Below are 26,758 nucleotides of genomic sequence, written 5' to 3' on the forward strand. Positions count from 1 at the left end.
GCTTAATCTGTGGCGCTTGGATCATAAACCATTTTCTTGGTAGAAAATGTGTTATCACACGTACGACAGGATAAGCTCCAACTGAATATGACTGTATTTAGTCGTGTGTGATAATCGCTTATATGTCTAGTTACACGGTTACGATGACATCGTAAGTCCGACGTTATCTGTCATATTTAATATCCAATTTAGATAGCACTTCCGATAAAATCGCACAATTTAAAAAACGATAATTTACCGTTAAACGTCATGCCAACTGCCCTTTTAAAGTAGCTTTTGCGTGTAAATTAACCACTCCATAAATTTAATGTATCATGCTGACGATCACACCGGCTCACTTTTATTAATTTGGTAAAAAAACGCAAATTTTAGACCAAAATCACATCAGCCACCAAAAACAGGCAAATATTCAAAATTATTCAAAAACAACACCAACCGATCGTTTTCGCTGCCTTGCGAGACCGCTGCCTCTGCGCTGTCAGGCCACCGCAGTGACAGCGCCCGCATGACAGCTGAAACGATAAAACCAACAGCGTTTTGTGTGTGTGTGTTTTTTTTTTCTTCAAACGACTCGTCATCCCGCTCTCGCAACCGTGCGATGCGCATGTGATCATTATTTCCCCCACCGTGCGGCGGCCCGTTACCCATCCACACACCGTGCGTCGCATGCCTGCCGGTCGTTTCGGCCCTACCCTTCCCAATCGCAAACATGACCGTACGGTGGGCCCCTGGCCTGGCCGTACGATTGTTCGCCGCGCTGGGGCTAGTTGCTCTGTGACGGCCCGGTAGGGCGATCGGAAAAATCGAACCGAAAGCGTGCGTGCGCGTATATATGTGTGTGTGTGCGTGTTCCGTTGCCGTACCCGTAATGTGAGGTTTCCCCGTTTTGGTCGCTCTCTCCCCATCTCGCTCCCACTCATCTGTGCTGTGCATGATTTTATAATTAATTGTTTCTCTGTTTAGGGTTTTTTGTTGTTTTTGAAAATAATAAAATAATTCTCGGCTCCGTCGCTTAGGCTTGTCGTACGCACGCTTGTGCGAGTGTACGTGCGCTGCTTGTGGCGGCCGCACACAACCGTCGAGCCGCGCATTATTCATTCGAATTCCTCCGCCACTGCGGGTATGTGGGTGAAATTCGTAGAAATTTATTCATCAGCTAGCGAACATCCAGCGGGTGCGACTGTGTGGGGAATTGGTTGAAAAGCGAAAATTTGTCACTCTGAGGCTTCCTGTGCTTGGGAGAGGAAAATAGTGATGTAAATAAAATTCCTTTCAACAACACAACAACAACAACAACAAAAAAAAATACAAAAATCCTAACGGTGTGTGCGTGCATGTGTGTGTGTGTTTGGTTTCTTTCGTTACCATGTGATTGTTCCGTGACGACTCAGGAATGCAACCGGAATGCATTTTAAGGAGCGTGCAATAGATGTGTGTGTGTGTATTTGAAGAATAAAAGCAATAGGAACACGATGTGTGTGTGTGTGTGTGTACACGGCATCTAGCCCGCGAAGGCTTCCCTTGCCGTGCTATTAGTGTGTTGGTGAGGCGAAACGATAAGTTGCCTAGCCGCGCGCGCGCTTGTGTGTGTGTATGTAAATTGCATTTAGTTGTTCGGTTGTAATTTGCGCAACCATTCTTCGCTGTGCCAGCCCATTTGCTGTCCCTTTTCAATCAACCAGACAGTGCCTACTTTCCATTCGCTCTCTGTCTCTTTCGGCCGCCTTGTAGCGAACACATTCTGACTATCAACCGCAAAGAAGCGAGAGGGAAAGGGGAGGGCGCAGGTGTTGAAAAGATAACACGTCAAGTGATAAGCTCGCATCACCACCACCACCACCACCACGAACAACAACAACACCGCCACCATTCAACGCGAATCACGCCCCCGAAAACAAACGAAATTTAATTAGTACAGCTCCTGGTAGGGAGTGGCTGGGAGCGGGGAAGAGAGGGCAGCAGAAAAGCTTAAGCAGCGAAACGAAAGAAGCCCAAGACGACGAACCCTTTCTTCATGTTCTGCGTCGCGGGGGCACACCTGGGAGGAGAACAAAAAACGCGCACGGGGCAAGCGACAAATGCCCTTGCCCAAGGAAAGTCCTCCCAACCACCAACCGAACTCCCCGTCCCCGACCGCGAAGGTTTTCCATTTCCACCCGTACCGATTTTGATAAGTTTAGTGTGCGACGTGCGTGTGTGTGTGCGTGTGCGGGTCCGATTTTTCCCATTTGTTGGGTTGTTTTGGATCGCACCGTTCGCTCACTGTCCTCTTTTTTTATTTTTTTATTTTGAAACCATCTGTCGTCCGTCTTTGAACTCCCAGTGAGGTTCGTGGTGTGTTATTTCTATCTTTTTTTGTTATTTCTCTCTAACCTTACTTCCGTTTCGTTGTCCCTCTCCCTACATTCCATTCCACCCCTGCCCCACTGTGGGAATGCTTGGTGCGCTGGGGATGGGGGGACTGCCCCCGTTCGTCGCCACCCGTCGTGAGCGTTCGGGTTAGGGATGTGCTCTTTGGAGCGCACCCATGGCTCCGATGCGACTTCGGCTATTGTTAGTCCGATTCCGACTCCGGCAAAATGGGAACCACTAGTTCCACCCGGAGTCGGAGTCGAGCAGAGTCTATCGGAACCGAAAGGAATCGGAGTCGGTCGGAGTCAACAGGACAATGTCCGGTGCAATGTGCTTGGGATCAGGCATTTCATTTCGTTGTGTCTTTTATCTTCGACGACTCCGACTCCAACCCATACCGGACGACTTCAACGATTCCGAACGACTCCGAACAACTCCGGACGACTCCGGACGATTCCGACTCTAACCGATTCCGGACGACTTCAATAATTCCGAACGACTCGGGATGACTCCGACTCCCAACGACTCCCAACGGCTACGGACGACTCCGGACTACTCCGAACAATTCAAACCGATTCTGGACGACTCCAATGACTCCGAACGACTTCGAACGACTTGGGATGACTTCGACTCCCAACGACTCCCAACGCGTCTAAACGACTCCCAATGACTCCGGACGACTCCGAAAAACTCCAACTGATTCTGGACGACTCGCAACGACTACGGACGACTCCGGACGACTCGGGATGATTCCGACTCACAAAGACTCCAGTCGACTCCGAACAACTCCAACTGATTCTGGACGACTCCAAGGGCTCCGAACGACGCCGGACGACTCGGGATGATTCAGACTCCCAACGACTCCGGCCGAACCCGAACGACTCCAGCCGACTCCCAACGACTCCGGACGATTCCAGGCGATTTCGGATGACTCCGGACGATTCCGACTCTAACTGATTCCGGATGACTCCAATGATTGCGATTGACTCGGGATGACTCCGACTTCCAACGATTCCCAACGACTGCAGACGACTCCGGACGACTTCGAACAACTCCAACTGATTCTGGACTACACCAACGACTCCGAACGACTCCAGACAACTCCGGGCGATTCCTCCGACTTTAACTGATTCTGGACGATTCCAATGATTCCGAACGACTCGGGATGACTCTGACTCGCAACGACACCCAACGAATCCCAACGACTCCAAACGACTCCCTACGAGTACGGACGACTCCGGACGACTCCGAACAACTCCAACTGATTCTGAACGACTCGAAGGACTCCGAACGACTCCGGACGACTCGGGATGATTTCGACTCCCAACGACTCTGGACGACTCCGGGTGACTCCGGATAATGCTGGGTAATCTGGAGTCGGTTCCGAAATTATCGGAATTTGATCGGAGCCAACTCCAGTTTTTTGCCAACATTACCCACCACTAGTTCGGGTGAAATGACGACATGGTGATGCCCTCCAGAGAAGTATCTCTGTGCCTTTGTGTGTGTGTGTGTGTGTGTGGCTGTTGCGCTGTGGAAAAATGGGCTGGAAACAACGGAAGATTAATTTTTCCACCCCCCCCCCCCCGCTCGATTTTCCCCTTCTCCAAGAAGCCATTGGTGGGGAGTTTTCAGCGTTCCGGCGATCAACGCCGTTTCCCTTTTTCCCGTTTGCTGCTTTCTTTACAAGCACTATCTCTTTCTCTCTCTCTCTCTCTCTTTTATTTCTTTTTGTCATCACCCCTTTCGGCTTGGCGCAGCAACAAACCTTCACCGCAAATGCTCTCTTGAGCTGGGCGTTTTTGTTTTCTTCTTCTGCCTCTTCCGACTAGTTTTTCACACGCACTAAATCCGCACAGTTTTCACCTTTATGTTAATGCAATTAAACATTCAACCGAAGTGCTCGACGAGGAGAGAGAGAGAGACACGGCGGATGAAGTGGTGGTGGTGGTGGAGTGTCACTTGGCTTGGATGATTTTCACCTGCTCTTCTGCGCTCCGATGATTATGTCGTCCGGTTTGGTCGTTTTTTTTCTTTTTGCTGCCCCTTTTCGCTTGCGGAGGGAAAAGGGGGCGGATTTCCGCCCAGAACAAACGGGGCCCGTAGCGGCCACATTTAGGACAGCTCCACCGTTGCGAGTTGAATTGCTCCACGGGCAGCGGGGCGTTGTGTGATATGGCTTTAACAGCAGAAACAAGGGGAATTATTTTGTTGTTTTTTTCTGCTTTTCTGTCAGTTGCTGGGAAGTAAAGTAAGGTTACACACACACATAAACACACACGTTGACAGTGAACAGTTGACACATGCAGCATGCAGAGGCTGCTTTGATTGATCTGCGCGAGAAGCGTATTATGACGTGCGTAGTCGTACCGAAGCAAATCCTAATTCAGCTCTGTTTGCCTTTATCGATTTTTTATTATTTTTTACACTTCTTTTTTTTTTTTAGCTCGCAATGTTGCACCTGTGAAACGCTTCGACCGAAGACCGCAGGAAAACGAGCGTAGGAAAAATGGTTCAATAATAATGCCGACCTGACGGAGGAGACAAGCGCTAAAAGCTACGCTGAACTCTTACGCTGCGCCCATGAGATCATTATGATGCACTTGTTTAAGTCGAAAAATGAAGAAACCTACAACGAGGAAGATCTTTAAGCAGTTTGGCAAATTTACGAGAACGTTTGCTTGCGCCAAACTGCTACCAAATGTTGAGGATTTTATTTCAATATTTTGTTGCCCCGAACACCTTTTTGTGAAACGTCCTGCGACGCTGGTAAGAGAAACGGGACAGCAAAAATCGGCAGTAGCATGGGTAGAAGATGCTTTTCTGCTCATTGCTTGCACCAGATGCTTCAGGTGAAATCGCAACCCTGCCTGAGACTGGACTGGATAATAAGCTGGAAGAATAATTAAGCTCACTATCCACATGACCATCGTTGAAGGTCATACCAACAGCGCTCAAACAGTCAATTTTAATGAAATGTACAAGTGTGGTTGGTTTTCTTGTATCGAAAAGTGGACACAACAGGGAGGATTTTTCTTCTTTTTTTGGCATTGCTCAAATGCTCCAATAAATGTACGTTGGATGTGCAAAATTGCTGGAAAATTGCCAACCACGAGATAATACACAACGCGTGTGGCTCACAAAGCGATCGATTTTACAGCCGGATCCGGGCCCGGGAAGGTTGCCGTTAAGCCGTCGCCGAACAACGCCGCCTCCCCGCGCGAACAGTTGGCCCAGAGCAGGAGAATGTGGCTCGCGCGCCCCAATAAAAAAAAAAAAACCCAACGAACCGTGGGCGTGTTTGCTTGGAGGCGCCGATCATGTCCTTGCATCAGGCCCCCAGTAGCTGTTAACATCTTGTTTGTTTTCCTACCTTCGTATCGTTTTAGGAAAGTTAGTGCACAGCGAATAGCAAAAAAAAAAAAAAACATGGTCCACGGCGCACGCACCTCGGCATTGCGGGCCGCTCAAAGTGCGCCTCACACATTCCTGATTGGCGGGAACCGAAACGAAACGAATCGGTATCGTTTTCTCCGCCAGGCAACATGTAGCGAATGCACCATCACCAACGCGTGCCCGACAGCGTTTGCCGTGTCTATTGGATTAAGGGCTGGCGCCCGATGCCATGTTTTGCACGGCCCGTTCCGCGCCACGGGGAAGCCACGCTGGTCAAACGCATCGCAACCCACCAGGAAAAGGGCTGCAGAACAAAGTACACAAGCGCAAACCTGTTAACGGCGAATGCGGACGGCTTGCTCGAACATCCAAGCGGTCCTAAGTGTGCCGTATCGTATCATTAGATAACAGTTTTACGCACGCGTACGGAGAGCCGATGGATTAGAAGTAGTAGTAGTAGTAGCCCGCTTTCCGCCGCTACAAATGCGGCAAAGGGTGCTTGAGGTAGCTTTGTTTTTTTTTCTGTTTTTGCTTGGCAGGCACATTAATCACCCCTTTGGAAAGACGGTGGATGGGCAAGGCTTTAGGGATTGGCAGCGCCACCGGTTTTACACAATGCAAAGGTGCCATATGGTGCGCTCCAAACGGGGCTAAGAGCATCGTTAGGGTTAACGTGTTACGCAAAAGGAAGATAAAAATTTAGTTTTCACAGAGAGAGAGAGAGAAGAGAGAGAAAAACTATCCATACTTCAAATTCATTATAATTCGCGACGATCTAATTGTAGCTAACGAACCATCAATGGATCATCAATAAGGGTAATTCAGAAAAAAACAGTACACTGCGAAAAGCTGGAAAACATTGCCTTCATTCTTTCCTCTTTTATAGTTGGCTTCAACGCTTTTTAATTGCATTAATCATTTAAAAAAAAACGAGACTCATTTTGTTAAAAAGTAGCAGCAGCTCTTCATTAACAGATAAACGTTCACTCCTATTGGAAATAAGCGTCGAGCCTCCTATTTGAAAAATGCAAGCAATTGGAGCAGTGGCCCGCGAAAGCATTTCCCTGATTTCTGAGAGATGGGAAGAACGTCTTCGTGTATAAAATTGCGATAACATCTTTTAGTATTACATTTCATATTGTCGTCCTCTTCCAACTTTCACAATCGTAATATGGATTGACGATCGTTATGGTCGAATTTAAAATTAAATTTCTCGTATGTAACACTAATATTGTTTCTGTACGAAAATCAAATGAGCGTTTGTAACAAAGGCGTATATTAAGAAAATGCTTGTTCACAAGTACAACGATCGTCCAATAGCTTTTTCATATGGAATAAGTTATCAATTTGTCTGAAATGGCATTATATGTTCGTCAAGCATTTTGATAGCTATTAACTGTTAGTCTCGCTAACTTTTCAGCCATTAAGGCTTTTGCAGATCATCTTCAGAATATTCTCTAAAATGTTGGTTTCGCCATGCGAGGTTTAACTGATGAATATTTACAATTAGTTGCAATATAAGAAAACTCGATAGTTTGTTATAATTAAAGAAAAATTATAATATCGCCATTCGCATTGTTTGATATTATCAGTATCCAATTAATTTGTTTTAACATTTTATAATGTAACACACCTGTGAGACACTGCGTTTCGATGGAACGCAATCCATCCGAATGGATCGTTGTTAAGTACGTTTGAATCGTTTTCTGTTAAGTCTGGATTTAGCAGATGCTACACTATTTTTCTTTGCCGCGCATCTTTTAAAGAACATTGAATTTAATCTGTTTTCTTCCTGAGGTTCTCGCTCGTTTACTTAATTTGGGCCTTTATCTAAAAAATTCAAGCGACCGATGGGCTAGAACGCAGCTTCGTGTTCAGGTTTAAACAAATAGAAGTTAAAATGTCTTTTCTAGGTCAAAATTAATTAAATCTGTATCAGACTAATATCGGAATAAGCGATCAAACGAAGCGAACTGTTTTGCCCGTGCAGTGTTCGGGTTATCTCAACAGGATTCTAATGAGAAAAATGCCATTAGCTCTAGATATTTCGCTTTTTATTGATTATCTGCGCATGTTGTTTGATGTGACGTGTAAAAACCCTGTGTTTACAAGAATTTGTAACAATGTGCCAATTGTTAACAAATTTAAAGACCATACAAAGTCTTATTATCATTAAAGAACATTATTGCAGTTGTTTGAATCGAAATTTGGGCAAATTTTGGAGCTAAACTGTGTTTTAAATGAATTGTGGTTTAATTTTGAATCGAAAATAGATTGTTTTACCTATTTTTTCAAACTCGCGGGACTTTGAATGTGTTCAATACGTTTCGATCACTCTTGGTTTCCATCATTTGCTCGTTGCCCTAACCTTTGCTTCCTCTTTGTACAATTGCAGCCATCCGGTGAACAGCTTTAGGTCTGATCCGGTCCCACTTCAAAGCAAGATTGACACCAACTCGAACGGCTCACACCGGTGCCACGCCGGGTAACGCATCGCGTGAAACACACACACACCAAAGCGCAGTGAATCGTTTGCCTACCGAATTCTCCATACCGTTTCCCATTCCGGATGCAGGACGGCTGCAAACACTGCTTATGATCGGTTGCATGCACGAAGCGAACGACGCGCCGTGTCCTACATGCGGCACCTACTTACTTAACCCACTGTAAGCGGCTCCGTTCGTCGCGTTGCTGCACAGTTGCGCTAATCATCGCGTGTACCGTTTCAGCAGTAAGTCAGCAGTGTCGGGCACATCGTCGTCCTCGTCGTCGGAGGACGAATCCACCACGATGGACGATAGCACCACCACGTTCGCGGGACCGTCCGCCCGTTCCTCCTATCCGACAGCCAGCACGCCCGCCCAGGACTCGACGGCGAACAGCTCGGGCAGCATCGTCGAGGAGAACGCGGTGCTGCTGGAGGAAAACCGAAAGCTCACCCGCAGCCTGCTCGAGCTGCAAGGTAAGCAGTAGTGGCAGTAGTAGCGGTAGGAGCGACCTGCTCTAACACACACCCTCTTTGCAGTGGAAACGGAGCGGCTGAAGCAGCAGCAGAACCTCCTGTCCGGGCTGGGCCGGCGCCGGGACAGCCTGAGCGGGCTGAGCTCGACCAGCCAGCCGCTCGGCAGCATGGGCCAGAACAGTCCCGCCCCATCGTACCGGTCGACGGGTAAGGTTTTCCCTGCAAACGACGACATCGCGCGCTAATGATGCTTCCCCATTCGCCGCCACAGGAAACTACACCTCCGGCATCGTCGCGGACGTGGTGCGGGAGATACGCGACATCTGCCGGGTGCGGGAGGACGCCACGTTCGAGCGGTTGCGCAACCTGCAGGAAAACCACATGTGGTCGATCAACGACACGCTGCAGCGCCTCGCCAAGGACGTCGACACGATGCAGAAGTCGGTCAGTGCGGCCCGGCACGACCTGGAGAAGCTGACGAGCCGGGTGCTGCAGCTGGAGAGTATCGTGCTGCCGCAGGCGGCCGTCTGTCTGGCGGCCGGCGCCCAGCACAACCACCCGCTGCCACTCGCGCCGATGCCCCTGTTCGGGGGCAACGTGCAGCAGGCCCTGCTGCTGCAGCAACTTCAGCAATCAAATGCGAACCAGCAACAGCAGCAGCAGCAGCAGCAGCAGCAGCAACAGCAACAGCAACATTCCCCCCAGACGGTACCCGTCAGCTCCGGCCAGCAGTTCCACGGGTTTGGCATGAGCGAACGGGGGCCGGCGGGCAGTGCCGGTGGCGCGTCGATCGGCAGCCAGAGCAACGGTGTGAGTAAGCCGGGCAACGGGGGGCTGCCCTCGATGCTGCGGCTCAACTATGGTCGGATCGCCACCACCGAGGACCTGTTCGGTGGCGACTCGGTTACGGTCGAGCTGGGCAACGGCAACAACACGAGCGGCGGCGGCGGCGGCAGCAGCAGCAACAGCACAGTCGCCTCCGTCCACGAGTCTTCCTCGCGCGTGCTGCTGCTGGAGAAGGGCGAGGTGGAGCTGCGACGGGACCTGCAGGACGCGATAGCGGCCAAGAACGAACAGTCGAAAAAGATTGCCTAGTAAGTGTTTAGGGATGCTGCAAGCGCGAGCTTTCGAATATTTACCTGTCTATATGATGCGCTTGTCCATTTGTGTGTGTGTGTGTTTGATTTGTAGCCTGCAGAAGGTAGTGATGGCGCTGCAGAAAAAGGTCGACCTGCAGGGGACGGACACGCCGAGTCTGGGCGGCAGCGGTAGCAGCAGCGGCAACGCCACCAGCAACAACGGCAGCAGCGGCGGCGGCGGCGGCATTGGCGTGATCGGCCCGGTCACCGACTTGTAGATACTGTGCCATACATTTACATCCTCCCCCCTTTTTCCCGTGCATATTTATAACCGCATAGATCCTCAGCGTCCTAGGGCCAAACTGGTTAGGGGTTTACAACCCGCCAGCAGCTGAAATAGAGGCCTTCAAAGCGAAACTTCTCACGCAGTACCAGTTAGGTTAGGTTTGCATGGCCCCCAAGGGCCCCATGGAGGAGGAGTGAGCGAACCACCAAATTCCAATCTCTGCCGGGTGGAGAGCAGTAGGCCTGTGCGCCCCAAACTGCGACCGAGAACAGAATCAGAATATTCCACGAATTAATAAGTTAACACTCTTACGGGTAAACAAGAGACACGAGCAAAAGAAGAAAAAAAAACAACAATTCGCGGGTGCCGCACGGCGGGTACTTAATCGCGGAGCCGAATCGGACAACTATTCCAGAGGAAAGGGCGCACTGTTTTAGATAGAATTTACAATGCAAACAACGAGGCGACACGGCAACGATTTGTATACCACTTGCGCCATTTGCGCTTTCTGTGCGCCGGCTTTGTTTACAAACCGCGAGCTCTCACCCGGTACGTCATCGTGACTTGACGCATGCCAGAACGGGACACAACACAACCTCTACTTACCTTGGCATTGTTCGCAGAATCGACTGTGCGCGCGTGTGTGTGTGTGTGTGTGTGTACAACTAGTCGGGTGGAAATTCGTAAGCGTTTTGCGCATGGTAGAAAATGGCTGGATCGAATAATTAACTCCTCATATTAAATCGAACGTTCCAAAATAATAATAATAATAACGTACAGCCGAACGGAGCAGACGCCCAGCCCAGCCGAGGGACGCGTTCCCCAATGCATGTGTTGGATTTGAATGGGCAGTTAGGAAGGGTATAAATAACTAATAGGAAGCTAAAATCGTACCATTTTCCAACAAGATTCACTCAACGCAAGGGTCTTATAGTAAATATTATTTTTCCTACTAACGCTCACGTTTTACAGACAGAAAAATTGCCAAACACACACACACACAAAAAATACATCGACAGAAAGTTGCATAATTATTTAACGAAGCTATTCAGTTACACCCAATGGAATGACATGGTAGTTTGTTCAAATGTTTCGTAAACTTACATTTTTAATCGCCAACATTTTAAACGACCGCAAAAGAAACATTTACCTAAGCAATAATGAAAAACAAAACACATATTTTAAATGCCAATAATTGATAGAAAATTGGAAATGCCTTTAGTGGTTCAAATGTTTACACGCTCTGGGAAGAATGTTTTACAAGAAAAAAAAACCCCTTCTAATATTCAAACAAATTCGGACAAATTCCCACATTATCGAGTGAAAATTAATATAACAAACGCGCAGTGTGTGAGTAGAAAATGTGTAACGAAAAAAAAAACAACCAGCAGTGGCCTTACCAGAAAACAGACAGACAGTTCCGGAGGTCTGTAAGCAAAATGGTGATAGAATGTGACAAAACAAAGAAGAAGCAGGATCAGAACGGCAACAGCAGCAGTGTTCTGAACAAGTTACCGAATGCAAAGACACATGATGTAATGATGAATGAAGCCTGTCGGGCTCTCCCGGTTTCGCCTGCCCAAAATTGTGCAAACCATTGGAGAACTAAGGTTTGGTTTAGGAGTTCCAGCAAGCAAAAAGGCGGCTCCGAGCTATCTCAAAACTACCGAGAGAGTGTTTATGTATAGTAGTCGATGGAAGAAGAGGGAGGTCAAAAGAAAGGACAAACAATTGTTGGGCATGGCGGGACAGACCGAGAACAAGCGCTGTGAAGCGAGGCAGCGAGACAGCGAAAAGCCGTGTTTGCGCGTGTTTTTTTTTTACAGTAGCCAAGCTGGGTGAGATTATCGATCGGTAGTAAGTTGAGCGATAATGATAAATCATAATTAATATTACTATAGCGTGGATCATAGGCGTTACTGAACTATATATATATATATATATATACACAACAGAGACACACAAACCAGATCCCCTACCATGATATGATAGATAGCGTTTAGAGCCAAATGTTCGCAGATCAACTATTTATATGATTCAAACACAGTTATTAAAAAGAAAACAACAATGTAACAGATGGAAACAGAAACAAATCAAGCGTGTTGTTTGCGTAGCTAAAGCTATCACAAAACTCATCCGTGATCGAGAAAAGAAAATTATAAGATTTTTTATAAGATTATAAGATTTGGAAAAACGCCACAGAAGATTGTTGACCAGCGTAGCATAAACGCTGCATGGGCATGTTTAGCTCCATCAAGTTCCCCTCCCTGTCACAGCCTCCGAACATGTATACACCTTGGTCGGCTGGCAAAGGGCTGGTTTGAAGGATTGTGCATCGCAGCAGGCTTTGAATTACAGTTGAAAAATGTTCACCTGAAGTGCGTTTTTGGTTCCCGTGCTTGGTCACTTTCTGTTCGCTGCTTGACTAGTACGGTCGCGTTCTGTCTGGTGCTGGTGCTAGTGTGCAAAGTAGAAGATACGAGTGACCCAAGTGACGCCATTGTGTGGAGAAACTAGCAAGTGTTTCTAAATTACGAGACGGTTAGAATCTGCGTGTGTGCGCACTATCTTTTTTGTCCCTCGGTTCTTGATCGAACAGCTTCGCGTTTGCCCAACGCTTTCTAACAAGCGCGAGTCAAATTACATCGTATCGGGACCGGTAGTGGGTTACACCGGCGACAACTGTTGCTCCACCGCACGACAGGTGATGCTCCCAAACGCTTTGCTTATCTGGTTTTGAATTCCAATTTCACTCCCATTGCGCGCTGCATTTTTCGCCCCCCTCACGTATGCAGATTTTGGCTCTTTCTGTACGAGCGGAACAGAAATCGAGCTTGAAAATATGCCGTACAAGGGCCTCCACAGCTCGCGCGCACCACGGTTTCGCCGTAGCGCTAAGACGTTTCGCCGGCCGGCCCAGGGCTGTGGTGAAAGTAACGCGCCGGAGCAGCAAAACGACGGTTTGCAGCCGTCGGGGACGGCGGTGCAGTCGCCAACGCTGGGGACTGATTTGGATTCGCGACCGCCGGTGCCATCGACGAGCGGTACGCCATCGGCAGGTAGCAGCGTGGATCGTAAGTAACACTTGCTGAAAAGAAGGAAGAAGAAAAAAATCCAGCCCCGTTTGCCCGCTCTTGACAGGCAGGGGAGGTAGCGCACTGCTGTGTGGTAACCATGGTAACCGACGCCATTTGCATTGTTCACTTTTCAGCGTGTCATGAAGCCGTCGACGATGCGGATTCGGACTCGGAATCTGAGGGGGAACAGATGAAACTTCACGTTCCGCCATCGGCGCAGGAGACGTCTTTCCCGTTGGCAGCCGCACAGGATCCGTTTATGTCGCTGGCTTTTGCTAGCAGCGATGGTAAGTATCACCGTTTGCTCGCCGTTACATGCAAAATCCAGTTAGAATTTATATTTATACATATTTTGAATTTTATTGAATAGTGCGTCCGTTAGCCTTGGCAGTGTAGCAGCGAATGATCATTTATAACCCCATAACGAAAGCTTACTATAATTCGATGCTTACTCTTCTGATTCCCTCCCACCGCCCCTCCCCCCGCCCCCCCCATAATCGAGAATTGTTTTTGTTGTAAATTACTATGGTTCTCTTTATTCCTAAGCAGAGAGTTCTCTTTATTCCTAATTTTGACAACATAATTCTATTTCTATTTGCCATAAAATTCGTTCTGCATTTTCATCGTTAAATCTAGTTGTCGCTCAGGCTTATCAGATGCGAGCACAAGCGAGCGAACGCGCTGTGTATGTGATGGTGGTAGTAGCGCGTACGATAGGCAGATAAGTAAATTAGAATAGAGCATCCTCTATGGTTCTAAGCGCCTAGTATCCGAGCGTACTAGGTAGTGCATGCGGCAGGAATGCGGTACACTATTAAAAAGGATCGCGTTCGATCCTCGAATAAATATTTTCCCTTCGTCCTCATCAGGACATTTTTCGACTAAGGCCAGGAATTTCCTAATAAAAACCTAGTATGCACTACACAGAATTAGAAACATAATTTAGCGTTAGAGATAGGTGTCCAGGGCGCGGTAGTAGAGGATCGCGTTCGATCCTAATATATTTTTCGCCTCACCTAAGGAAGAATATTTTTCCTAGAAAAGGATGTTATCCATCGCTAGAAAAACACGCTGTAAAATCATCCCTTTCCTAACTGAAAATAAACAAAAGGAGCTAAGCAAGAGAAACGAAACGCAATATATTATTTCACTCCCGAAACGATATAATCTTCGAAAGCTTATTGATCCGCTATTGGACCCCTCCAGTGGTAATCCTCGGCGGACACCAGTAGGCAGAAAGGCGAAGTCGAATCCGATCTCTGCTCGCTCACTCTCTACTCCTTGAGCTTCTCCTCTTGAGAGTTTCTGCGGTAAAGGTTCCCCTTCCATCTGCATAGCCCCCCGAAAGCCTGGGGAAACTAGCTGGAAGGCAGTCGCTGTGAGGCGCGAACTTTTGCCAAAGGGATCTCGAAGGCGGAGTTCCTGGCGGTGTTAGTGAAGCGGGGCTTAGTTCGAATTGCTGCTCGTCTCCACGGCGGACCCAGGCACCAGCTACCTTCGCGGCTGGTCGGTGCGGCGGAGAGGTCGGGCAACACTAGTTCTCATGTGAATCATCTTGCGTTGTTTCATAACGACGCTCCTCCTCAACGCAAGCTCCCTTACTCTGTCATTGTATATCTCACAGTGAAACACTTAATCCTATCAACCTTATTAACTTCTGTATTCCAATCCTCGCTAATGGTTTAGTTAATAGATCCGCGATCATTTCCTCTGTTGAACAATAGACGCAGCTTATTTGTCCTTTCTTAATTTGATCCTTAGTGAAATGATAGTGCGTTGCAATATGCTTAGTGCTATTACTCAACTTTTCGCCTGATAATATTTTCAAACAGCTCTGGTTGTCTTCGTGAATAATAACTTCATGTACATCGTTTAATTCCTCAAGAAGTAATTTCAACCACAGTGCTTCCTGTATCCCTTCTGCTATTGCGACAAATTCTGCTTCAGCTGTTGATAACGTTACGCATGATTGCTTGCTACAAGTCCTACAAACCGTACCGCCGTTTACTTTAAAAACATATCCACAGTTGGATTTTCTATCTATTCTGTTCTCGGGCCCAATCTGAGTCACAATAGCCAATTATACCACTATCGCATCCCTTTTCGCTCAATCGTAGACGATAAGCCCATGGTTCCAGTTAAATATCTAACAACTCTCTTTAACTCACACCAATCGCGTTGTGTGGGTTTACTTATCTTTTGGCTAAGTATGGATATGGTTGCCGATATATCTGGTCTTGTGTTAATCGCAATATAAAGCAATTTGCCTATTAACTGCTGATGCTCCTAATTATCAGAAAGTTCGATTTCTTCTGCTTCGATCTTTATGTACCCTGGATCAAGAGGAATACTACAAGGCTTTGCATCTGTTAATCTACTAGAGATAATTACATCTTTGATGTAGTTGCGCTGATTAACAAAATCATCTCCTTGCTTATTTTTCTCTACTTCCATTCCAAGGATGAATCTTATGTCGCCCAAAAACGTTAACCTCAAACGACTTTTTCAATTCAGCCAGCAATGACTCAATCATGTCAAGATTATCTCCAGCAGCTATCAAATTCGTCTACATATCCTAAAACGTAGCACCATTCCTTTCCGCATCTTTTCTTGTACAAGCAACTGTCTGCTAAGCAATTGGTATAACCCTGGCGCTTTAGTTCTTGATCAAGTTTCTGATTCCACGATCTTGCTGATTGTTTTAAACCGTACAGCCCATGCTTCAATCTACAAACCTTGCTATCTTCCACTTTCACACCTTGTGGAACTTTCATAAAGAGTTCTTCTTCTAAATCGCCGTACAGAAACGCGGTCTTAGTATCGTACTGGTGCAAATATCTCATCATAGTCAGTTCCAAACTGCTGACAAAACCTTTGCGCAACAACACAAGCTTAGTAACGCAACAAATTTCCGTCCGCATCTCTCTTAGTCTTGAAGACCTACTTGCTGCCTATCGCCTTCCGTCCCGGTGGTAGGTCTACCAGTGACCATGTATTGTTAGCCTCCAATAGACTGAAGCTCTTCTTGGATAGCATCCAACCACTGTTTAGCATCTTCAAACTTCATAGCTTCAGCATAGCTTCTGGGATCTTCTCGCTGCGAGAAAACGACTAACGCTTTATCAGATTCGCTCTCTGGTGTCGTGTATAGTCCGAGTCACTCGATACGTTTTCTGCTTCGTTAGCTAATGTTGATGAAGGAACAAATTTGCGATTAATAACATCATCTTTGTACTTGCTTGGAAGTTTGTGTTGTCGTTGACTGCGCCTTGGAGTTTCATTGCTCTGATCAGCCCTTGTCGGGGTTTCTTCTGTCTGACCATCCGATGCTTCTTCTGTTGGTGAAATATTAATCGAATTATTACGTTTACTATTTGACTCGTCCTTTCCCTCAGCAAAAAGCAGTTCCGGAAACTCAACAGGAGTTGTTTGTTCCTTGCCAAAACCTTCACATTGGCCTTCATCAACGACAATAATATCACGACTGATAATAATTTCGTTGGTGACAACGTTAAACACTCTAACTCCTTTTGTGTTGTTACCAAGGAACCAAGGATATAACCAAGGAAATTGTATAATATATAAGATAACCAAGGAAAATGCACCGTTCGGATTTTGGATCGAGTTTTACTCGTTTCTGCCAAAAAAAAAGTATTTTGACTCACCAATTGATTCAACTTCAAATGGTCCACATAGATCGGAATGAATCAGTTCTAGTTTTTCTTTGCATCTTTCTTGGCTTGTAGGAAACGACTCTACTGCATATTTGCCTTCAATGCACGCTACACAACTGTACGTGTTAGTTTGTTTAGTTTGAATGCCTTCGGCCATGCCTTTTAATCTTTGAATACTTTGGAAATTCAAATGTCCTAGTCGCCTGTGCCATATTTCATAGGATAAAAATGTTCTCACTCTATTTTCATTTAATCGGTGTAATCCATTCTCAGCAATACCCGATGCGAACACTTCTCCATTTTCATCCAACACTTCGCATTTGCGTTCTGTAAATACCACCTTGAAGCCATTTTTACATATTTTACTAATTGATAGTAAATTTGTAGCTAAGTCTGGTGCTTCTAACACATTTAATAAATTTATCGCACCTTCTTGGCAATGTACGGAAACTTTGCCAATGTACAGAAACTGTGTTCACTTCGAAATTTCTTTGAGCTTGTGGTCGAAGAAAAATTATTTAATTTGAACGAAACAAGCTCTTGCAATAAAGAGATACGTCTAAACACACCATCATCAGTGAACGCAGCTTTAGGCTGTTCCCAAGCTTCCTTTACTGTATTTAGCGTCCATCACAAGGCTGTAATTGTGCTTTTCTAAGCTAAGCGCGATAGTGGACAATGCCCGCTTGTCCATGTCTTTGTCTACCGCTTTATCGTCTCTAGCCGTTATAGTATCCCAGCACCGTTCTCTACACAACATCATCTTCATCGCGAAGGCCCATGAAACGTAGTTCTCCCGTCCTTTTAACCTTTCGATACCTACGTTCATTGCAAAGTTGTTGCTCCCGACCGCGTGGCCGCTTAGTTTCATCATTAAATCTAGTTCTCATGTGAATCATCTTGCGTTGGTTCATAACAACAGTTTCCGATGCCCTCCGGTGAAGACAGTGCCCTGACAAGAAGTGTCCTAGCTAGCAATTCTGCTTCCTTATTTTCGGAATAAACAATGTTTCCAAACAGCTTTCTGTGTCGTTGAGAGTCGCAAACTGGTGATTGTTTGCCGCAATTCCAGACAAACTGAACCACCGGATTGCTTCATCGCGTAGTGATCGAAAGTGATAGAACGATGGGCATCAGTACCATTACCGCTCCAATCAGCATTACAAACTGCCTTTGTAGTTTTCTTATGCTACTTCTAGTTGTTGATTATGTCTTGCAAATTTTCGCTTTTTCAATATCCCGCAGTCTACCTAATTCCGTGTGACTTCAGGCCAAGGTTTATTGGATCGTATCGCCTTTGGCAGGGCTTTCATGAGCAAACTGCTTGGTCAACCAAGCATCATCCCCTTGTGTCCAACTGCTGCCAACTAATGGCTAGTCGTGAACAACTCATTCCACATACTGCTAGGGTGCATCTTGCAGATGGTGGTCTTCGGTGTTTGCATCATTGCTTAGACACATATTACTTCGCTTTTCGGAAAGACCAAGAGCTGCCGTTTTCAGATGCTAGATTGTCGCGGATTCGTTATGCTAAAAAAATACTATCAAAAGCAAAATTTTTGTTTTAATACGTCTCCGAATCAACCTTCATGAACTCTGTTACGTTTTCGGGTAGTTCGTAATGTAATACACTTAACACACGCGTTTACTTATACAGCTAACAGCTTTTATTCCGCTATTTTCTAATCGCGTTCCTACTCGCTTGACCGCTTATCCGAGAGTGCCCTCACGATCCCTGGTTAAATCCGAACACACTCACGTTCCGAGGCGCGCAGCTCCTGAGTGCCTAAGTGCGTTTTCTACTCGTCACAACAAACTCATAACCAAAGCTTACTACAATTTGATGGTTACTCTTCTATCAAACTCCAATACATTCTATACGAGTGCTAATGCCCACTTTCTCCCTCGTTTGCAGAGTATTTCTCCAATACACTGGGGCAACTACCGAGTTTGAGCCGAACGTACCGCGACAGCAAACAGCCATGGATGGTCATTACGGATAAGCCACAGGGACCGCTACTAGACGATGGCGATAAGAACTGGATGTGGAAGCAATACGACGAATTGTCGACTTCGGGAACGGTTTCGCCAACGCTGGGAACGGTTGAGCTAGCGCAGGAGATGGTTGAGGCTACGTCGGATACCATAAAGCCAGAGATGGTTGAGTGTAAGTCGGAGATGGTTGATGATACATTGGAAATAGTGGAGCCTACAGTTGAGCCTATGTCGGAGACTATTGAGACGGAGATGGGTAAGCCTGAATCGGATATGTTTCATGATACATCAGAAAAAATTGAGCCTATGTCGGAGCCACTGGAAACATTTGAATCTACAGTTGGGCCTATGTCGGAGAACATTGAGCCGGGTATGGTCGAGCGTAAGTCGGAGATGGCAGAGCATACACAGGAAATAATCAACCTTACAATTGAGTCTATGTCGGAAACCATTGAGCAGGAGATGTTTGATGATACATCAGAAATAGTTGAGCCTACAGTTGAGCCTATGTTGGAGACTATTGAGCCGGAGATGGCTATGTCTGAATCGGAAATGTTTGGTGATACATCAGAAATAGTTGAGCCTATGTCGGAGCCACTGGAAACATGTGAATCTACAGTTGAGCCTATGTCGGAGACTATTGAGACGGAGATGGGTAAGCCTGAATCGGAGATGTTTGATGATACATCAGAAATAGTTGAGCCTACAGTTGAGCCTATGCCGGAGACTATTGAGCCAGAAATGGCTATGACTGAATCGGAGATGTTTGATGATACATCAGAAATAATTGAGCCTACAGTTGAGCCTATGTCGGAGCCACTGGAAACACTAGAGTCTACAGTTGAGCCTATGTCGGAGAACATTGAGCCGGGTATGGTCGAGCGTAAGTCGGAGATGGCAGAGCATACACAGGAAATAATAGACCTTACAGTTGAGTCTATGTCGGAAACCATTGAGCAGGAGATGTTTGATGATACATCAGAAATAGTTGAGCCTACAGTTGAGCCTATGTCGGAGAACATTGAGCCGGAGTTGGCTATGTCTGAATCGGAAATGTTTGGTGATGCATCAGAAATAGTTGAGCCTATGCCGGAGCCACTGGAAACAGAGTCTATGTCGGAGCCACTGGAAACATGTGAATCTACAGTTGAGCCTATGTCGGAGACTATTGAGACGGAGATGGGTAAGCCTGAATCGGAGATGTTTGATGATACATCAGAAATAGTTGAGCCTACAGTTGAGCCTATGTCGGAGAACATTGAACCAGGGATGGTTGAGTGTAAGTCGGAGATGGTTGAGCATACTCCGGAAATAGTTGACCATACAGTTGAGCCTATGGCAGAGATCGCTGAGCCTAAGTTGGAGATGTTTGAGGCAAAGCTGGAGACAGTTGAGCCTACACAGGGTACGGTGCAGTCTACGCTTAGAACGGTTTCTTCAGCGTCGTGTCTCGTTGAGTCTAAGTTTGACTCAACGTATATTCCACCGCCGTGGACGGGTTTTTCCGAGTTAGGGACAGATTTGCTAACGTCGGGAACGGTTCCGCCACCACCATGGTTAACGGTGAACGAATGTAAGTAATACTAGATGAAACAAAAAAGAAAAAAAGAAGGAAAAAGTTCTTGGCAGGACCTCCCCTGGAAATGCGCACTGCCGTTTACCATGCTAACCGACTGCTTTGATTATTCTTTTTCAGTATGCGATGACGTAATATCCGTCCACGGGTCAGACTCGGAGACGGATACGACCGGAAAGCTTCCGTTGAAAGAACTGATGGAGCTGGACGATCCGCTACAGGTCCCGGAACCGTCTCAGTCGATGGTCACCACCCGCAGCAAGTGTAAGTATCATCGTTTGCCGTTACATTCAAACACACAACAAAACCGACTAACGATGAACGATTGCTCTCCTTTTCCCTCGGCTTTACAGCGGCTGTACGCAAGTGCAAGACGTCATCGACGCGCACAGGTTAGTGGGGGTGGCAGTATAAGGATGTAATATTGGGTGGGGATTGTTTGAAATATTTAGTTAAATGAAAAACGTTAAACAAAAATGGCTAAAATTACACAGATTACGAATATACGAATATATAAATACGAATGCGATCACAAATCAATCTCTAGCAGCCATTGCATTGCTCTTCTACAAAAATTGTTCGTATTACTAATTGCTACCCATAGTGAGGAGAGTAACGTAGAAGTAATCTATTCATTATTATGGCATGCCAAAAGAAAATAACACTTTAAAATTTGTATCAACCATTACTTGAACGTCGGTTCGAAGAAGGCTATGCAGGAGCCATTTGGCCAAAACGCTTTGGTATTGTACAAAACTGTGCACCTCGTGCCCTACGATGAATCGTTTTACAATCGGCCGTATGGTCGTTCGTCGAAGAACGTTCGTCGCTCATGAGTGGACAGGGTTGTACCACTAGATAGGGCAGAACAAAACCTAGACGGTTTTCTAATTTTTGATCATAGAGGGCTATGAAATGAGTGAAAATGAGCGTCGCGGCGAACGTTCCCGGGAACGAACAACCACCCCGGTACGGCCGAATATCTCTTTCTCTCTGGTAAGATAAATTATTTAATTATTTAATTACTTATTATTTTTTCCAATTAATTTGAACGCCATGAAGGTATTTTAAATATTAGAAGCATTTTGCGTACACGCTAACGCTGCCTAGCGCTATTTATTGAAGAGAATTTCCTAACAAAAAATAACGCTACTTAGGAAGTGGTTGAAATGGAAGAAGAGGAGCCTTGGAGGGCGGGAACCTTGCAGCGAATGCTTGATGAAAGTAATGCTAGATGAAAAGAAGGAGAAAAATGTCCAGTCAAAATAGCTCTTGGTAGGGTGGGGCGATGCGCACTGCCGTTTACCATGCTAACCGACTGCTTTGATTATTCTTTTTCAGTATGCGAGGACGTAATATCCGTCCACGGGTCAGACTCGGAGACGGATACGACCGGAAAGCTTCCGTTGAAAGAACTGATGGAGCTGGACGATCCGCCACAGGTCCCGGAACCGTCTCAGTCGATGGTCACCACCCGCAGCAAGTGTAAGTATCATCGTTTGCCGTTACATTCAAACACACAACAAAACCGACTAACGATGAACGATTGCTCTCCTTTTCCCTCGGCTTTACAGCGGCTGTACGCAAGTGCAAGACGTCATCGACGCGCACAGGTTAGTGGGGGTGGCAGTATAAGGATGTAATATAGGGTGGGGATTGTTTGAAATATTAGTTAAATGAAAAACGTTAAACAAAAATGGCTAAAATTACACAGATTACGAATATACGAATATATAAATACGAATGCGATCACAAATCAATCTCTAGCAGCCATTGCACTGCTCTTCTACAAAAATTGTTCGTATTACTAATTGCTACCCATAGTGAGGAGAGTAACGTAGAAGTAATCTATTTCATTATTATGGCATGCCAAAAGAAAATAACACTTTAAAATTTGTATCAACCATTACTTGAACGTCGGTTCGAAGAAGGCTATGCAGGAGCCATTTGGCCAAACCGCTTTGGTATTGTACAAAACTGTGCACCTCGTGCCCTACGATGAATCGTTTTACAATCGGCCGTATGGTCGTTCGTCGAAGAACGTTCGTCGCTCATGAGTGGACAGGGTTGTACCACTAGATAGGGCAGAACAAAACCTAGACGGTTTTCTAATTTTTGATCATAGAGGGCTATGAAATGAGTGAAAATGAGCGTCGCGGCGAACGTTCCGGGAACGAACAACCACCCCGGTACGGCCGAATATCTCTTTCTCTCTGGTAAGATAAATTATTTAATTATTTAATTACTTATTATTTTTTCCAATTAATTTGAACGCCATGAAGGTATTTTAAATATTAGAAGCATTTTGCGTACAAGCTAACGCTGCCTAGCGCTATTTATTGAAGAGAATTTCCTAACAAAAAATAACGCTACTTAGGAAGTGGTTGAAATGGAAGAAGAGGAGCCTTGGAGGGCGGGAACCTTGCAGCGAATGCTTGATGAAAGTAATGCTAGATGAAAAGAAGGAGAAAAATGTCCAGTCAAAATAGCTCTTGGTAGGGTGGGGCGATGCGCACTGCCGTTTACCATGCTAACCGACTGCTTTGATTATTCTTTTTCAGTATGCGATGACGTAATATCCGTCCACGGGTCAGACTCGGAGACGGATACGACCGGAAAGCTTCCGTTGAAAGAACTGATGGAGCTGGACGATCCGCCACAGGTCCCGGAACCGTCTCAGTCGATGGTCACCACCCGCAGCAAGTGTAAGTATCACTGTCTGTTTAGTTCGGCAACCGACTAACGATGAACGTTTGCCTTTCCCCTCGGCTGTTCAGCGGTTGCTGCGGTACCGTCGAAGACAACTCGCAAATTCAAGACGTCATCGACGCGCACGGGTAAGTGTTGTGGGCAGTGAGCGTTAATCGTACACCTGGTAGTGAACGTAATGCCCGGAGAGTAATGCAATTGCCATTCCAGCGAACCAACCGGCCGGCCCGATACAGCTGTCGGAGGCGGGGCGCGTGCGCCGCCTACCCCCACCGTCGGCAAAGCAACGGTTTCAAGCGAAGCTCGCCCGCGAACGCTCGCTCTGCCGCAGCCGTAAGCGAGCGCAAGGGTGATGTGATTTACCGTACAATGATTTAACTTTGCTTAACTGCTTTGTTTTAGCTCCCCTCCCCCGGCGACGCAGAATTGAAGTGGTGCTGCCGCTGCCGCCGCCCTCCGACGAAGAGGAAAGCGAGGCAGAGGACGAGGGACAATCGAAACCGTAGGGGATGTTATCGAACATCCGGGGGGTGTTGTTACAATACTAGACATTAGAGGTAGAGCAGAAACAATTGCAAATTTTCTCGAAGCGCCTCGCAAAACTGCAAAACTGCGCCGGCCATTTTCCCGAACGCTTTCGGTAGCGTTTGAGCGGCAGATTAACTTATTATTGTTTTATACTTAGACAGGCGACCACTCGCATTATTTATTACTGATGAACTAAAACACCAACACAAGCGCGCGCCCAACAATGTGGCCTCGCCAGAGAGAGAGAGAGAGAGAGAGAGAGAGAGAGAGAGAGAGAGAGAGAGAGAGAGAGAGCAAATTGTTCGATAGAGAGACATATAAAATAATTTTATTAGTTCCATATAATGTTACATTCCTCCGGGTTCGTACTGTTGCTGTTGGTTGAGTTTTTTTAAACACACTTACACCGCCAATATGAATAGTATATATATATGTATATATAGATGGTATATAGGTATCTGTTTTCCCCCGTGCCCAAATTTTCCGATGAGCGCACTTTGTGCGGCATTGCAATTTGAATTCCAACTAGAATGCGTGCTCTATCGCTCATTGGGTTCGTGACTGGGGCTACGGGGGTCGGGTGTAGCAGCTGCAGGATAGCTCGAATCGCTCATGTATTGGGGACACAGGTTTTTTTTTTGTTTTGTTTTTGTTTCTCACTACTTATGCCTACACTATCTTAGTAACAGGATTTATCATTCGCTCGCATGCGCTCGCCCGCGGAGCAAACGCTTTGCCGCCGGAGCGCTGTAGCGCTGTTTGAAAACCGAAACAACAACACAAAACAGGGCGATGGGTGAGAGTGGATGGCGGGTGGACAATCAGCAATTGCTCGATGCCATTCCGGCTTTAATTACATTTTCCTACGGGTGGCCTAACAAACCAGCTACACCGAAAAACACGTTTCATCCATTTCACCTACGGGCGACCCCCACAACCACCGTTTTCATCTGATCGATGGGTTATGGGTCGAGTTGCTTTTTATTTACTTTTTTTTTAAATTCCGTTCTTGCTTCGGGTGTCGGTGTGCCGAAGGATAAGGAAATAACACACGCGCGCTCACACGTCGTGGGCCAAGATTGATTGGGGCTTGTCCTTTTTAGCCGGGGCGACAGGGCTTTCCACCAACCAATCTAGTAGTGTGTGAGTGTGTGTGTGTGTGTGTGTGTGTGTGGTTTGGAAGGATGGGTAGAACGGCGCCAATGATTAATGGTTGGATGCGACTGGATGCGGACGGATGAATTGGATTTGGAGGAGTAGGAATTTGGAGCGTCAAAAACTCGTTGTCGTCGTCGTCGCAGCAGCCAACGCAGCACAACAGCGTGTGAAGGTGAATATATTTAAATTGATTTCTGCTCCCTTCTCCTCCCCTACAGCGATATAGCCCCAAACCCCCTGACCAAATGGGTTTCTTTTTATTTTATTCTTTGTTTTTTTTTTGTTCGCGGGAAAAATGGTTGCGCAAATGCTAAAACTGGTTGTTTTCTGCCCTTTCTCCCCTCCTATTTAGCGCCGCCCTAATCTTACTCGCCAACGCCATTGCTACTGGGTGCAACGGTTGCCTCATCACCACCACCACCACCACCACCGCCGTCTCCGTCCGCTGATACCTGCTGCTGCAGTGCCGTCGTCCGCACCTCGTCCGAAGCCGCCACCGTCGTCTCCTCGTTCGTCTCCAGAATGATCAGCTCGATGCGCTCCTGGTGGTGGTGGTCGCACCCGTTCGGCGCGCACGGTCGCTTCCGCCGCCCGGCACCGTCGCTGGCGCATCCCCGCACCCCGCCGCCCCCGTTTGCTGGCCGACACTGGAACTGGGTCCGCTTGCCACCGGCCGCACCGCCGGTGTACGGTCCGCTCTAGTCGTAGCTCTGCTGGTATCACCGCAACAGCGACGTCTCGGTCGACTGCACCTGTTGGAGAGGGAACAGGAGGTGGGGGAAGGCGAAGTGCATTTTTTGGGGTTCGCGTTAATGTGAATCTCTTATGTTCGTTGCGTTAGTTGGTTGTAGGTGGACCAAGCAGGGTGTAATTTTGGGCATTACGGTGTAATTTTAGATGGGAAATAGTTGAAATATTTAGCCAAATTGAAAATATTAGACAAAAAAACGGTTAAAATTGCACAAATTGTTTGCAAAAGCGAAACGGAAACACATACAGTTTACCTAGCAACCATTGCCATTGTACAAATATTGTTAGCACTACTAATAGTTACGCGCCAGTATCGAGTCTTGTTGAAGCCATGACTTCATATCTATTACGTTATTATTGCGTTCCAAAACCAATTTGCCCAATTCCAATTCGTCGAATTTAGCATACTCCTATTGGATTTTTATCAACCGAACGTCAAATCGAAAAAGACTGTTGGAATTGGCTATTTATGAATTTGGCACTCAATAAGGACATGCATGCTGCGATAGAAACGGAACAGTATTGTACAAATCTGTGCACCTCGTGCCTTACGATTAATCATTTTACATTCTCTCTCGCTCGTTATCTCTGGTAAGATAAATTATTCCATTGAGTACAAACAACGGTAGTTAATAGTGTTGCTATTTTTTATACAAAAAAAAACATAAAAATGTGATTGAAATGTAAGACAAAACATTTAGCGCTCAACGGAACAATTCCTGTATTAATAATTATTATTATAAGTATTGTAAAACAAATACGTAAACTACGTTAAACGATGCATTAAAAGGACATGCAAAGAAGGCTACATTTGCTACGAAACACCTCACTGTGCATTTGTGTGTGTATGTGTGCCTCAGTTGTCACCGAAAGGCGTGTTTTTTTTTCTTCCTTTACCTGCACATTGTGGGTCGGTTTCCTTCTGGTGCTTATGTATGTGGTGCATGTGTTAACTCGATGCAGATGCGATACTTCATCGATTCCTGGGTTGCCGCGCGCATTGTACCCCCACGTGTCGCGTTGATTTCGATCATGTTGGAAGAAGCCGACGAAGAAGAAGAAGTAGAAGAAGAAGAAGAAGGATGGAAACACGCGCACAAAGAGAGAAACAAAGAATAACATTAGAAAATCGGGAAGAAAATCATTTAAACTTGTGGAACGGATTTGATTTAAAAAAAAATATTCTATTTCTATCTATATTGCAGAAGCTACAATC

General features: G+C 46.3%; 3 protein-coding genes across 19 annotated transcripts in view; 2 read left to right on the plus strand and 1 right to left on the minus strand.

Annotated features, from left to right (window-relative positions):
* Positions 1 to 656: 656 nt before the first annotated feature.
* LOC121596806 (histone-lysine N-methyltransferase 2D) lies at positions 657 to 10,415 on the plus strand. 8 transcript variants are annotated; one of them, XM_041922086.1, is made up of 7 exons: positions 657 to 870; positions 4,799 to 4,852; positions 8,144 to 8,414; positions 8,478 to 8,710; positions 8,774 to 8,917; positions 8,982 to 9,804; positions 9,902 to 10,415. In XM_041922086.1, the coding sequence occupies exons 3-7, from the start codon at positions 8,344 to 8,346 to the stop codon at positions 10,065 to 10,067; spliced, it is 1,437 nt and encodes a 478-aa protein (XP_041778020.1). In that variant the 5' UTR covers positions 657 to 870; positions 4,799 to 4,852; positions 8,144 to 8,343; the 3' UTR covers positions 10,068 to 10,415. The 8 variants fall into 8 exon arrangements, with proteins under 8 accessions (XP_041778020.1, XP_041778002.1, XP_041778062.1 ...); XM_041922068.1 differs by lacking the exon at positions 4,799 to 4,852 and having other exon boundaries at positions 659 to 870; XM_041922128.1 differs by lacking the exon at positions 4,799 to 4,852 and having other exon boundaries at positions 661 to 870; positions 8,481 to 8,710.
* A 1,225-nt stretch (positions 10,416 to 11,640) lies between these two features.
* LOC121596758 (protein clarinet-like) lies at positions 11,641 to 24,173 on the plus strand. Of its 5 annotated transcripts, XM_041921999.1 has the most exons (13): positions 11,641 to 13,149; positions 13,287 to 13,439; positions 18,742 to 19,091; positions 19,782 to 19,841; positions 20,079 to 20,394; positions 20,518 to 20,661; positions 20,751 to 20,789; positions 21,739 to 21,882; positions 21,972 to 22,010; positions 22,959 to 23,102; positions 23,175 to 23,234; positions 23,317 to 23,439; positions 23,509 to 24,173. In XM_041921999.1, the coding sequence occupies exons 1-13, from the start codon at positions 12,918 to 12,920 to the stop codon at positions 23,610 to 23,612; spliced, it is 1,908 nt and encodes a 635-aa protein (XP_041777933.1). In that variant the 5' UTR covers positions 11,641 to 12,917; the 3' UTR covers positions 23,613 to 24,173. The 5 variants fall into 5 exon arrangements, with proteins under 5 accessions (XP_041777933.1, XP_041777908.1, XP_041777924.1 ...); XM_041921974.1 differs by having other exon boundaries at positions 18,742 to 19,841; XM_041921990.1 differs by having other exon boundaries at positions 19,782 to 20,394.
* A 102-nt stretch (positions 24,174 to 24,275) lies between these two features.
* The window catches only part of LOC121596783 (RYamide receptor), a 108,461-nt gene continuing 105,978 nt past the window's right edge, over positions 24,276 to 26,758 (minus strand). For all 6 annotated transcript variants that reach the window (XM_041922035.1, XM_041922007.1, XM_041922052.1 and 3 more), the window contains exons 8-9: positions 26,440 to 26,525; positions 24,276 to 25,544 (exon numbers count right to left, since the gene is read on the minus strand). In XM_041922035.1, the coding sequence (XP_041777969.1) occupies positions 25,512 to 25,544; positions 26,440 to 26,525 (119 nt within the window). In that variant the 3' untranslated portion in view covers positions 24,276 to 25,511. The remainder of the gene's footprint in view (positions 25,545 to 26,439; positions 26,526 to 26,758) is intronic.

This window comes from Anopheles merus, chromosome X (assembly GCF_017562075.2).
Source record: "Anopheles merus strain MAF chromosome X, AmerM5.1, whole genome shotgun sequence".
Taxonomy (NCBI): Eukaryota; Metazoa; Arthropoda; class Insecta; order Diptera; family Culicidae; genus Anopheles; species Anopheles merus.